Source organism: Talpa occidentalis, unplaced genomic scaffold, assembly GCF_014898055.3.
Source record: "Talpa occidentalis isolate TD23 unplaced genomic scaffold, MPIMG_talOcc4v2.1 talOcc4.13, whole genome shotgun sequence".
NCBI classification, from domain to species: Eukaryota; Metazoa; Chordata; class Mammalia; order Eulipotyphla; family Talpidae; genus Talpa; species Talpa occidentalis.
The window spans coordinates 72,533,279-72,546,836 of NW_023601322.1; the positions used below are offsets into that span (position 1 = coordinate 72,533,279).

Here is a 13,558-nt window from a genome sequence, read left to right on the forward strand (position 1 = left end):
TTTATTTTTAATTTTAGAGAAACATGAAATAATCATAGCTGGTCATGTAGAATAGTAACTTTTATACTTTTATTCATGTCTCACTTGCCAAACTGATAGAAGCCATCACCTAAGAAATAAATCAGGAAGGAGTAGAAGCTGCCCAAAGACAAATTTCCAAATTTAAAAGAAGACATTTGTGCAAAATCTGAGATGAATGAAACCCAGTAACTGTTTCTTTGGCTTTAATTAAAGGGACAGCTAGACTGCAGGAAGCTTGTGCCAAATTTTTAAGTATCACAAAAATATTTTCTACATTAAAACTATTTAAGTATCACAAAAATATTTTCTACATTGTGAAAGAGACTGAATCCTTATAACTTATGGGGCCTTATAAATGGTCCTAGTTGCCCACACAAAAAAGATTATCCCTCAAAAATATACTATAAAGGTATTAAAAGTTAGTGTTAACCCTAATCTTTACCATTCATTCCCTTTCCATAGAAGCAATGATAGCCTGGTTACAGAGCAACCAAATCAAAAGGCCTGGATTTTTTATGCAAGCTCTACCATTTACTAAAGGATATTTAGCAAATCACTTAACCTACATCTCTCTTCATGTCCATAACAGACAATAAACAGCATTTCCCTAGCTCACTTCAGAGAGGCTTTATAAATACATATACTTTGACTTTGTACAATGTAAAGTGCCAATTAAACATTAAGCATATTATTATTTTTAACTGCAAACCTTTAGATATTCATACAAGTACATAAAAAGTACTTGCAAGAAGATGCTCATCGTACATTTTTTGCAACAGAAAAAAATTGGAAGTGACTTCAAAGTAAAAATGACTCCAATATCTGGTTACAAATTTCTAGTTAGATACACAAGAAACATTAAGTAGAACTTTACCTATACTTTAATTTTTCAACTCACCCTTATGTACTAATTAACTTTTATAATGACCAATAAAGCTTTATAAAATTTAAAAATAAAGTATTTTATTAAAGGATGCTATATCATTTTATTTAAAATACAATTATTATGAAATATAAATGCTAAACAAAAAAACAAAACCTTACCATGTATTCTGAAGGAGCCATAAACTCAATGGTGGCATTTTGAACTTCAGGTCTTCTGTGAGGCTCTCCATAGACTCTGGTCAAAGGGTTGTACATGAATTCTTCTGGAACTATGTAAGTTAACAACATATAATGATAATACTGAAAGGATTAAGTTTAATTATCTTGAATGTGGCTGTTTTCTTAATTTAGGGATTTATAAATAATTCAATATAGACTAAATATTTAAGGGATAGATGTACCTTGTCTTTTAAGTTCCCCACATACTAAAAGGCACTAGGCATATCTTGCTTTTACAACTATAATAACTGATTTTTCTTTTCCTATCTCCTAGTAATCTGTTTGTCTTAATTCTTGCTCAAGTTACTTTCCTAAAATAGTTTGAAAGAATGATAAAAACTCATTAAATGGCAATTGTTTTGTTAACGCAAGGCTATACTTTGTCTTAAATTTCTCAGGGGTACAAAGATAATAATATTTGACATATGAAATGTGTAGACTGTGCTGCCACTAGAAATTATGGCAAAAAAGCTTTAAAAGAGTAAAGACATAAAGGTTTGGTGAGTTTCATTAACTAATGAGACCAATATACGAAATCAGTTATCCACTAGTGCTTAACGAATATTTCATCATTGTACCTGTATTCCCAGAACTGTTTGAAAATTCAGAATCCTATGTATGTTAAAAGGTAAGCCATAGGGCCTCCCCTGGTGGCTCAGTGGTTGAACGCTGGGCTGTGAAGCTGCCCAAAGCCTCTGAAGCACCAGTTCGATCCCCGGCCACCAGCGAGGGGCCCACATGGCCCAACAGATCTCTCCTGCCACGACTCACTGCTCCCCTTGTTAGGGGGAAAAGGATGTCCGAAAGCTAAATTCCATACAGGCTTTGTGGACTCTACCCCCACCCCAGGCCAAAAGCCAAAGACACTGGGAACTCCAAATCCCATCACCACCAAAGGGAAGGTGGCTGGGACCTGAGGGTGGGGTTAAGCAGCCAGGTTGATATAAAGCCAGACATGTGGGCTTGGGGGGTTCCCCCATTTTGGCTCTCCGCCAGCTAGTAGCATTCGGCCAGCTCTGAGAGTGACTTTGGGTTTCCAGGTCGGCGGATCGGGTAGGACGCATTAAAGACTTTATTTCCCTATTTTCTCCCTGAGTTGTACATTTTCCTTATTTCCTTTTCCCTTGTAAATAAATCTTTTATTAACCTTTTGTGTATGCCTGTAGTGGAGTATTAATAAGTCCCTTTTAAGAGCGCGGGTGAGGACCCACAGCCAGGCAACCCGTTAAATATCGGGGCTGCCCTATAACACCCTCAGCAGTGTATTTCGTCAGTCTGCCTGCTCTGCTCCCCGCTCTGACTCTGGTGAATTCTCTCACCCTCCCGCACTTCTGACTGTACCCAGTGCTTGTATAAATAAATGAATGAATGAATGAATGAATGAATGAATAAATAAATAAATAAATAAATAAATAGATCTTAAAAAAAAAAAAAAAAAAAGATAAGCCATAGCTGATAAAGTGGTCTGGTCTGTTTATGAAAGAGACCTCAACTTTTATTATAATTTCATTTCATAATACTGAAAGACATATAACACAAAAAACTTCAACGGTTTACATGAACACAAAACATGTATTTTCTGAATTACTATAGAGTAAAAAGAATGGTTTTACCCGATTTTTGCTTTCCTCTACTCTTAAAAAACATGCAAACAATAAAAATGGTTTTAAAAAACTCGTCACATTACTCTTCTCCCCAAGTTCTAAGGAAATTTCCTTCCAAACAAAAGTTCTAATTTTTAATAAGAATATTGGCATACTTCTGCTTCTCTAAACCTAAAAGAACGCTGTTGGTTTATGATATTCCTCAACATAAATTGTGAAACAGTTACTAAAAAAGATCTCCTTCCTCTGTTACTGAGAAAACTACAGTCAACTAACCTTCTAGCAACCCACCTCCCTTCAAACAGCATTGAATGAAGTTAATGGCAGCTATTCTGTGTGCTTATTTTCTTTCACTCTGGAGAAAAGGCATGGGACAATTCTAAACAAAAATGTTTCTTAAATAACAGGCTTCAGTAATATCACAAAATATGTCATCTATTACATACTCAATATAATAAATGTAAAAATGTGTATCAATGTAATGTTATCACATTTTTTGCTTAAAAAGTATATGGTTACTTATATATAAGTATAAAGGCACAGAAAAGCTTAACAGAAGTTATCTCTAACTGGAAGGATTATAGGTAAATGAGAGATGGGTTTTATTCGCATTCATATTATCTGATTTTCTTACAATGTGAGCAGAAATTTTTAAATGTTTCAAAAATAAACATACCATCATTGACTCGATAACACAAGTTACACTTCCATCTCCTTTGATCGAGAAAACTGACAAAAGGGTTGATGTATGTCCTGCATGAACGGCATCTCACAATTGTACTGGATGTAACCACAGGCAGTTGCTGAAAACAGAGAACTATTATTTTAAAGGCAGTGATCATCATGTACTAAGGCCCACACTTTACAAAAATGATTGGGGTATATAGTTTTGGAGGAAAAACCCTGTGTGAAAGATGTATCCAAACTGTCACACACAAAAATTGTACAACTGAAATGTAGTGATTTTAAATGCTGTTGTTTTTCTCCAGAACTGTTCTCATAAAATTTTACCTTCTGAAAAGTATTGATTTTCTCATTAAACATCTATATTGGAAAACCAACACAGTAAAGTTACAATGCATTTTTTTTGATGGATGGCAAAGAAAGAATCAAACATTCTAAATAACCTATAAAGTATTAGGAAATTTCTTGATGTTACATTAAGAAGCCTACGAAGTTTTCATAAAAGAACAGTTAGAAAATAAGGTTAAATTATATTTATTCAGGGCCTCCCTGGTGGCACAGCGGTTGAGCGCTGGGTTGCGAAGCTGCCCGCAGCCTCTGCGGCGCCTGTTCGATCCCCGGCTGCTCCCCGGCCACCAGAGGAGGGTCCCACATGGCGCGCAGACCTCTCCTGCCGCCCGCTGCTCCCCTCAGCAGTGTACTTCGGTCCTTCTGCCTGCTCTGCTCCCCGCTCTGGCTCTGGTGAATTCTCTCGCCCTCCCGCGCTTCTGACTGTACCCAGTGCTTGTATAAATAAATAAATAAATCTTTAAAAAAAAAAAAATTATATTTATTCAATCAAGCTTTTCAATTAAGCTCCTTAAAGCTTTTTAAAATTTTTAAAGCAATTTAAAGTATCTTAGGGGCTTCTCTGGTGGCACAGGGGTTAAAGACACAGTGCTAACAAGCTATTCCCAGCCACTGCAGCACGAGTTCTACTTTTTTTTTTTTTTTAAAGAGGCATGGGGCCTCCCCCGTGGCGCAGCGGTTGAGCGCTGGGTTGCGAAGCTGCCCGCAGCCTCTGCGGCGCCGGTTCGATCCCTGGCTGCTCCCCAGCCACAGGAGGAGGGTCCCACATGGCGCGCAGACCTCTCCTGCCGCCCACTGCTCCCCTCAGCAGTGTACTTCGGTCCTTCTGCCTGCTCTGCTCTCGCCCTCCCGTGCTTCTGACTGTACCCAGTGCATGTATAAACAAACAAACAAAACAAATAAATAAATAAATAAAACATGCCTCTATTAAAAAAAAAAAAAAAATTTAAAAAAATTAAAAAAAAAAAAATAAAGAGGCATGTATTTTATTTATTTATTTATTTGTTCGTTTGCACATGCACTGGGTACAGTCAGAAGCGCGGGAGGGTGAGAGAATTCACCAGAGCCAGAGCGGGGAGCAGAGCAGGCAGAAGGACCGAAGTACACTGCTGAGGGGAGCAGCGGGCGGCAGGAGAGGTCTGCGCGCCATGTGGGACCCTCCTCCAGTGGCCGGGGAGCAGCCGGGGATCGAACCGGCGCCACAGAGACTGCGGGCAGCTTCGCAACCCAGCGCTCAACCGCTGCGCCACCGGGGAGGCCCTGCAGCACGAGTTCAATCCCGAGTTCGAGCAGCAACCACATGGCATGCAGCAGACCTCTCCTGACTCGCCTGCTGCTCCCCTCAGCAGTGTACTTCGGTCGATCTGCCTGTTCTGTTCCCTGCTCTGTCTCTGGTGAATCCTCTCACCCCCCATACCTCTGGCCTGTACCCCAGCTCTTGTGTGCATAAATAACTCTTTAAAAAAAAGTAAAATAAAAAGTTTATCTAATATAGTAAAAGTTCTAAAGTCTTGTCATAAAAAATTAGTAAAGGCAATACAATCCTATCACCACAGGTGTTTTTGGAAAGTAACTTTATTTCTGCACTAATACTCTCAGGAGTATGTGGCCATATATCAACAATGGCATAGAACCTTAGGACAAAAGTCAAAGAACAGAGGGGATCAATCTAATAGTGGGAATGGCACTAGAACTTCAGTGACGAGGTAAGACTTAGTCACAAAGAAGTAAAGATGTACCCTTATTTTACATAGTACTGTAAATCAATACAAATTTTTTTTTTTTTAAAGTGGAAAACTTTTTTTTAAATAACTTCTTACAGCATACTATGTTACTCGAAGAACAGACAATCTGGAAGAATGGGTAAAATGTTTTAATGAGTAAATAATTTACAACTTTTAAAAATAGTATGTTTTTCAGTACCTCTTATTATATTCATTACCTCCTGGATTTTTCAACAATATACTTATTTTACTTCAATTTAAAAATGTTTAGTAATAAAATTTTTGATTAAATTACGATACAAGCATCTGTCAATAGTCAAACTCCTAATGATAGCTTAAACAAATTTCATAGGACTGCAATATTATAGAAGATTTCTCACCACCAAGATAGTTTTTCACAAAACATTTACTTTCACTGCTAAAACATACCACTAGGTCTTTAAAAGGATGAAGTAGAAGTCCCAAAGGAAGTTTGGCTTTATTCAGTAAGGCCTGAGTCTGAGGAATACTAGTCAGCGTGCATCGAAACAGCCTATATCAAAGAAGAAAGCATGTGTCACTTGTGGTTATGATTATCTTTTACAACTGAAAGATTTAAGATACAACTTTTAACATAAGATCAAATTACAAGTGAAAAATTTCAATAGGTCATCTCAAAGTTTATCCATTTAAATATTTAAATCTAAGTACTATTTAAGAAGACAGGATAGAGACATAACTCCACATTATAGAAAAATTAAGTCTTTTTTTACCTTGCATGCAAATAGTCTAAGTTATCAAATGACTTAATTTTCATTATATGAATCTAAATTACACCAGAATTATAAGGTAATGCAAATGGAAAATTTACTACTGAAATGTTCAATTTTGTTGAGCTTCTAGAAAGACTACTTAAAAATAATAAAATTCAACTCATCAGAAAATCTTTACTACATACATTTTAAACTGTGGTCAATTTTTAGTGAGAAATGATGTTGTGCAGGAAAAACAACTTAAAATGAGAGCAAATAAAAGATTATATTGAATCAAATCCCTGTACTTTGGACCTTGAAGAAAGAATAGTTACCATAATGATAATGACTATCATATTCTCAGTAAAGCTGATAAGGGCAGCAATCACTTTAGAGGGTACAGCCCTATTTCTCAGAAAATTTCAAATTTCAATTAAGTAACCAACTGAGTTCTACTTCCTGCCAATAGAAATATTTCCACAAGAGTCCAGCAAGACACTGTGGTACATACATGGAATGTTACAGAGATACAAGAAAGGATTAAATGCAGCCATTTTGAACAAAATGGAGGGAATTTCAAAGAATTAGGTACAACAAATTAAGTCAGAATGATAAAAATACTGGACATTCATATAACAGACAATTTGTCTAAGTGTAACACTTTCAAAAACTACTGGATATCAACAAACATTCTGTGGACTCTGAGGTCCAGGGAGAGGTGGGAGAGAAAGGAACAGGGGGGCATAAGGGATGATGGAAAGAAAAAGAAAGAAGAAATACTTTCAAAAATAAATATATTTTTACAGCTTGTTCATAACATACAAAGCTAAAAAAAAGATCTAAGGCTAAAAAAAATTTAGGAAAAATAAAATGTGACACTTCATAAGAAATGTTCTTTGAAGTCTTACTCTGGATTACAGTTGAGTTTCTGAATATCTTCATGCAAATTTGGAACTGGAGGCTGCAAAGGTGTTGATGGAAGCATGTTTCTTTCTTGAAGAAGATTGATAACTCTTAGGCCCTCTGGATGTAGACTTAATCCACCCATGCTTGAAGTTAAATGATTAGCACCTAAGGGGGTCTAAAGATGTATAATTTCAAAGTAAGGAGACTTTATAATGTCTTCAGTTGAAAACAGAAATATAGAAGGACTTGGTTACTTAATTTCTGTATAAGTAACTAAATTGTAATCTAGACTTCCTAGTCAATATTTTGGTTCTAAGAAAAAACAAAGTCTTTATGAAACATCCATTATTGTTTTAACTAGTTAAAAATGTTCATTATAGGGCCTCCCCGGTGGCGCAGCGGTTGAGCGCTGGCTTGCAAAGCTGCCCGCAGCCTCTGCAACACCTGTTCGATCCCCAGCCACTAGCAAGGGTCCCCCATGGCACGCAGACCTCTCCTGCCGCGCCCGCTGCTCCCCTCAGCAGTGTATTTCGTCAGTCTGCCTGTTCTGTTCCCCGCTCTGGCTCTGGTGAATTCTCTCACCCTCCTGGGCTTCTGACTGTACCCAGTGCTTGTATAAATAAATAAATAAATAAATAAAAATGTTCATTATAAATTATACCTGAAGACTATAGCTAACATTGCTGTCTAACATATATGTAAGTTATTAACAGAGTAAATCCTAAGAGTTCTCATCAGAAGGAGAATATTTTTTTCCTTTTTTTTCTTTCTTTACTTCATCTGTATGAGAAAACAGATGTTAGCTAAACCTATTATGGCCACAACTATACAATTACATAAAATACTGTAAGTCTTAAATTTAAATAGTAATGTATATATATTGCAGTATGTCAATTATTTCTCAATAAAACAAGAAAAAATATTAATTATACCTTCCTTAAAACTTCATGTAGGGGCCCTCCTTGGTGGCACAGGGGTTAAAGACAGCACTAACAAGCTATTGCCAGCCACTGCAGCATGAGTTCGATTCCCGGCCAGCCAGGGAGCTAACCCATGTGGCACAACAGACCTCTCCTGTCTCACCCACTGCTCCTCTCAACAGTGTATTTCAGTAGATCTGCCTGTTCTGTTTCCCACTCTCTCTGGTGAATCCTATTATCCCCCACACCTCTGCTTATACCCCAGTTCTTGTATGCATAAATAAATACATCTTAAAAAAAAAAATCTTCATGTACATGCAGCTAACCAGAAGGTATAAAGCAAGTTAAAAAAAATTTACCTGATTAAAGGCCTGTGGTCCACTTGGGTAATTCAAGGAAGAGGGTGGCATTCCAGCTGTACTAGGTGGTGCTGTGTTCTGATAACCAGGTGGTAAGGATGGATATGAATACCCAACACTTCTGCTCATTGTGGGATTCTTATGAGTAAGCTGTGGTGTTGCTAGAAACAAAGTAACTTTTAAGTTCTATTTTATACTCCTCAATACTTCAAATCAACTCATAGATCCATTAAATTCTAGGAATTATAATGCCTAATCCTATGGGCAATTAAATATTTTCATTTATCAATTCTTTAAAATAAGGAAAATAAACACTAGTAACAATATAACAGCAATGGTTAAAAAGTAGTTAATATAGACTATAGGTGTAAACACACAGAAATAAATTTGTTATACTTCATTTACTTTCATAGCACACTAAATTTTGTGTTCAGGTTAAAATTCTAATTCAAAAGAACTTTAATGCTCAAATAGTTAACTAAACTTAGATATAAATGATAAAAATACTACATACTCATACATAGTAATAATAAAACCCATGATAACAATTCTGAAAGGAAAAATATCTAACTAAAAAAATCTAAATGTGTGAAGATAAAAAAGGGTAACTGTAGGTATTACTGTGTGACATGATTATAAGGCTTTCATCTTTGTTTCCTATAATGAACACATTCTCTTTAAATCTTTCATAGCATCTCACCCAAGAAGCCACCGCCTTCAATTTCATCATAACTATTGTGAACAGCCATAGATCCATTATTGGCATTTGATGTAATACCTAAGAAAGAAGTTTATTAACAATAATTAAATTAGGACAATTATGATAATCTTTGCAACACCTGAGCTAATATCTAAGTCAAAATAACTTTTTAAACAATAGTTTAAACCACAAAGAAAAATGTCATATGTTGAAATAAAAATTTCAAACTGTAAGTTTTTAAATACACAAAAGTGTTAAATAATGTCATACACTTCTAAAAAGGATAGTCCCTTGTGAACTTAGTAAAATTATTCTGAAAGAATTCAGTAGTTGTGAGAGTTGCATTCAAATTTCTAATTTAAGTCAACACTGGAAAAAATTTACCAAAATCAATACTACTTGAAAATTAAATTACAAGGGTAAAAACTTTTTTGCAAAATATGGAGTAAGTGGAATCCTTGCCATAAACTCATACAAAAACCTTAGTAAAACTATTTGTAGTAATAAACCAGCATACTGGACATGTTTTCAGTTCATTAAAGCTTTAAATGCTTATTTCAGCCTAGTTTTCAGTTTTGTAATGTGACAACCAGTGTGACACTGCTTTATCATTTTGTTACAGTTAATACTATTCAAACTATTCACAGGTTGGTTTTTTCCTTACAATATTTAAAAAAAAATGCAAAAGAAAGTACCAATATGATAAATATTGATTGTATTTAGTAGTAGGATATGAACACTGTTTTTTTTCTCTTCTTCTGTTTTCCTATTTCCATATCTTGCTGCAATGGCTATACAACTGTCTAAATCAAAATTCCTATTTTACAAAATATTTTTGATTAAATTAATAAAACATTTGAAAGTTACATCTGAAGTCAATGCTTTAAAACTTTATTATTTATATAAATCCTCAAAATGTTTATGTATTTGATATTATATTTAGACTCATAAATGTCAATATTGATAAAAATAGTGGCAAAGGAAATTTTGCTTTAATGGAAAAGAGTCAATTTAATAAAAAAGTAATTTTAACACCTGTCCACAGCAGGAATTCCCCTCTTGCCTCCCTCCTCCAAAAGGCACCTAACTTTATAGCCATGATTTTAAAAATCTGCACAAAAAACAAAAAAAAATTACAAATTAATTGCAGTGGTTCCGAAATGGTAGTCCACAGTCCTGTATAATTCATGAGGAACTCTTTAAAACTCTAAATTCCTGAAGACCATCCCTAACCAAAACAACAGGAATTTCTGGAAAAACATGATTTGGAGGTACAGAATTCAGATAATAATCTTGACTCAGTTTTTGCTATGCTTACCTTCTTGGTTGATAGGTGAATTAAATGAGGGTTGAGACATAGCTTTATGTGATGATTTCTGAGGCGTGAGAGGCCTCACTGGCAGTGGTCCTCCAGTTGGAGGGGGTGCAATAGGAGCTCCTGGTTGAAAAGTGGTAGGCAGAGGTGGATTCACTAAAGGGGGTACAGAATCTATGGAAACAAGTGTTTTTTTCACATTTCAGTTAAGAACTTAAGGCAAAGTCCAAAATATTTTTTTATCAGGTCTAAGTAACTTCCAAATTTACATTTTAATTATAATCACCAATAAATTACCAGAAATGTTAACTCCCAGATTTATTATTTTTTAATTTATATGCATCCTTTGTACATTTCAAAGTCTCTCCCACCTACTACGCCTCTTGTCAACTATCAAAGCGATATAAAGGGGAAATGATATTAGATCACTTATAGGGTTGATAAACATCTTATTTATTAATTTGCATAACTGGTCACAGAGGCACAACAGGTCATGTCAAATATTTCAGTAAAATTAACATGAATAAAAATTTTTAAAGATTTATTTATTTATTTATACAAGCACTGGGTACAGTCAGAAGCGCGGGAGGGTGAGAGAATTTACCAGAGACAGAGCGGAGAGCAGAATAGGCAGACTGACGAAGTACAAGGCTGAGGGGAGCAGCAGATGGCAGGAGAGGTCTGCACACCATGTGGGGCCCTCGCCTGGCAGCTGGGGAGATGGGGATCAAACTGGCGTTTCAGAGGCTGCGGGCAGCTTTGCAATCCAGCTCTCAACCGCTGCGCCACCAGGGAGGCCCTGAATAAAAAATTTTAAAGGCCTAATAATGTAATCCATTCAATAAACACCAATTAAGCTTGGAGCTAGGTTTTGAAAGCTACAAGGCATTCTGGTTATTTTAAATTCTCCAAGTATTATTTCATTTTGCTTCATTTTTATTAGGAGTATAACCTGTTAAAAATGAAATTATTAATTTTTACATTGTTCAGTGTTTACCTAATAATAATTAAAAGTAATTTGCTTTCAATAATGGTTTAAATACTGTATTAAGAATTCCACCTAGGCTTAAAAATCTGGAAACTGGAGCTCTCTGGTGGTGCAAGGGATTAAGCACAGCACAGTGAAGTTATCCACAGTCTCTGCAGCATGAGCTCGATCCCTGGCCAGTAAGGGAGCTACCCAGATGGGGCAGGAGGCCTCTCCTGTCTCGACCGCCGTTCCCCTCAGCAGTGTATTTTAGTCAATACGCCAGTTCTGCTCCCCACTCTGTCTTTGGTGATCCTCTCACCTCCCCCCATCTCTGGCCTACACCCCAGTTCTTGTATGCATAAATAAATAAATATTGTAAAAAAATCAGGAAATGATCCAAAGTTCATGTATACACCTTATAAAACATTATGATCTAAGAGGTTTAAAAGTGTCTATTAAAATAGAGTGAGAATGACACTACATTTGTCCTTGCATCTACCAATATCTCAATGGCCTAATTTCATCAATTATCTGTTAGACTCATGTAAAAAATTATCATTTACTCTTAGAGAAATTCTTCCATATGATAGCAAAAGTTTCAAAACCCAGTTGCTCATTAAAGTTAACAGCTTTGCTTCCATGTACTCATTTGCCAAAGAGGAAGAACAAAGTCTACAAAGTAAATAAAATACTATTGACAAGTGTGTGATTTAATTTTTCTTTCCAACATGTCTTTAAAAATCTTCTGAAATTGGGCCTCCCCTGGTGGCGCAGCGGTTGAGCGCTGGGCTCCAAGGCTGCCCGCAGCCGGTTCGTTCCCCAGCCGTCGGCGAGGGTCCCACAAAAAAAAAAAAAAAAAAAAAAATCTTCTGAAATTGTTACATATATAATAGGTAATGAATTTTACCTATAAATATATTCTATAGGGTTAACCATAGTAATGTTTCTTTACTACTGCTCAATTCTCCAGAGCCAAATTGAAAAATAAACGTATTGCTGAATCTTTATAGCTATCAGCAAGACTAATCAGTGTTCTGTTGACAAAAGTGAAGACAAAAATTACTGCTATACAACTCCCTTATCAAAGAGCATGCATTCATATCTATGCCAATACAAGCAAGTCAAAGGAACAAAAGGGCAAGGTACCCTTTAAATTACCGACTCAGCATGGACAAGAAAGAATGTATGATAACATCTGGCCACATGGATGTAACAACCTAATTTTTATCAGAATACTAGTGAGCTTATGGAGATTTTTCACAGCTTTAAGAATAACTCTGAAACTAGAATATAAAATAGACATTATTCTTTATAGTTGAGTAATTCTTGTTTGTAACACTAATAGCTAAAATTTCAGAATCTTCCCTCTGAACTCCCTAAAACTAATGTCAGTTGGTAAAAGGTGGTCTACGAGGAAAAAAGCCAGAGAATTTTTTTATTTCATTTTTTAAAGGTTTATTTTTATTTATTTATGCTTATAAGAACGAGGGTGTAGGCCAGAGATGCAGGGAGTGAGAGGATCCACCAGAGACAAAGTGGAGAGCAGAACAGGTGGATCCACCAAAATACACTGCTAACAGGGCAGTGGGAGAGAGCCAGGAGAGGTCTGCCATGTGTGGCCAGGTCCCTGGCCAGGGATTGAATTCAGGCCACAACAGTTGACAGTGTGATAGCACTGAGACTTAACCTCTAGGCCCAAGCCAGGGAACTTTAATAAAGGACTAGATAACATAATTTAGATAATTATTTTAACACCAGATGATCAGGAACCTACTATCAATGATGGGTTAACAAAACAAAAAAATGAGGAAAAAAATTTTTTTAAAGATTTATTTATGTATTTATACAAGCACTGGGTACAGTCAGAAGCACAGGAAGGTGAGATAATTCACCAGAGCGGGGCGCAGAACTGGCAGACTGATGAAGTACACTGCTGAGGGGAGCAGCGGGTGCAGGAGAGGTCTGCGCGCCATGTGGGACCCTCGCCCAGCGGCCGGGGATCAAACTGGCGCTGCAGAGGCTGCTGGCAGCTTCACAGCCCAGAGCTCAACAACTGCGCCACGGGGGAGGCCCAAAAATGAGGAAATTTTTACAGGTCTCATAAGAAAAAAGATTAGTCACACTTTTACTTTAGGTTCATTTCATTTATCTATCTTTTTCCCCCTTGTTTTA

At 36.3% G+C, this 13,558-nt stretch overlaps 1 protein-coding gene across 3 annotated transcripts in view; it reads right to left on the minus strand.

The window, feature by feature from the left end:
- SEC24A (SEC24 homolog A, COPII coat complex component) overlaps positions 1-13,558 on the minus strand; it is a 109,907-nt gene that overhangs the window by 31,843 nt on the left and 64,506 nt on the right. For 2 of the 3 annotated variants that reach the window (XM_037509293.2, XM_037509291.2), the window contains exons 3-9: positions 10,420-10,590; positions 9,102-9,179; positions 8,402-8,562; positions 7,125-7,297; positions 5,915-6,017; positions 3,406-3,532; positions 1,066-1,175 (exon numbers count right to left, since the gene is read on the minus strand). In XM_037509293.2, coding sequence (XP_037365190.1) covers positions 1,066-1,175; positions 3,406-3,532; positions 5,915-6,017; positions 7,125-7,297; positions 8,402-8,562; positions 9,102-9,179; positions 10,420-10,590 — 923 coding nt within the window. The remainder of the gene's footprint in view (positions 1-1,065; positions 1,176-3,405; positions 3,533-5,914; positions 6,018-7,124; positions 7,298-8,401; positions 8,563-9,101; positions 9,180-10,419; positions 10,591-13,558) is intronic. The other variant, XM_037509292.2, reaches the window with a different exon arrangement.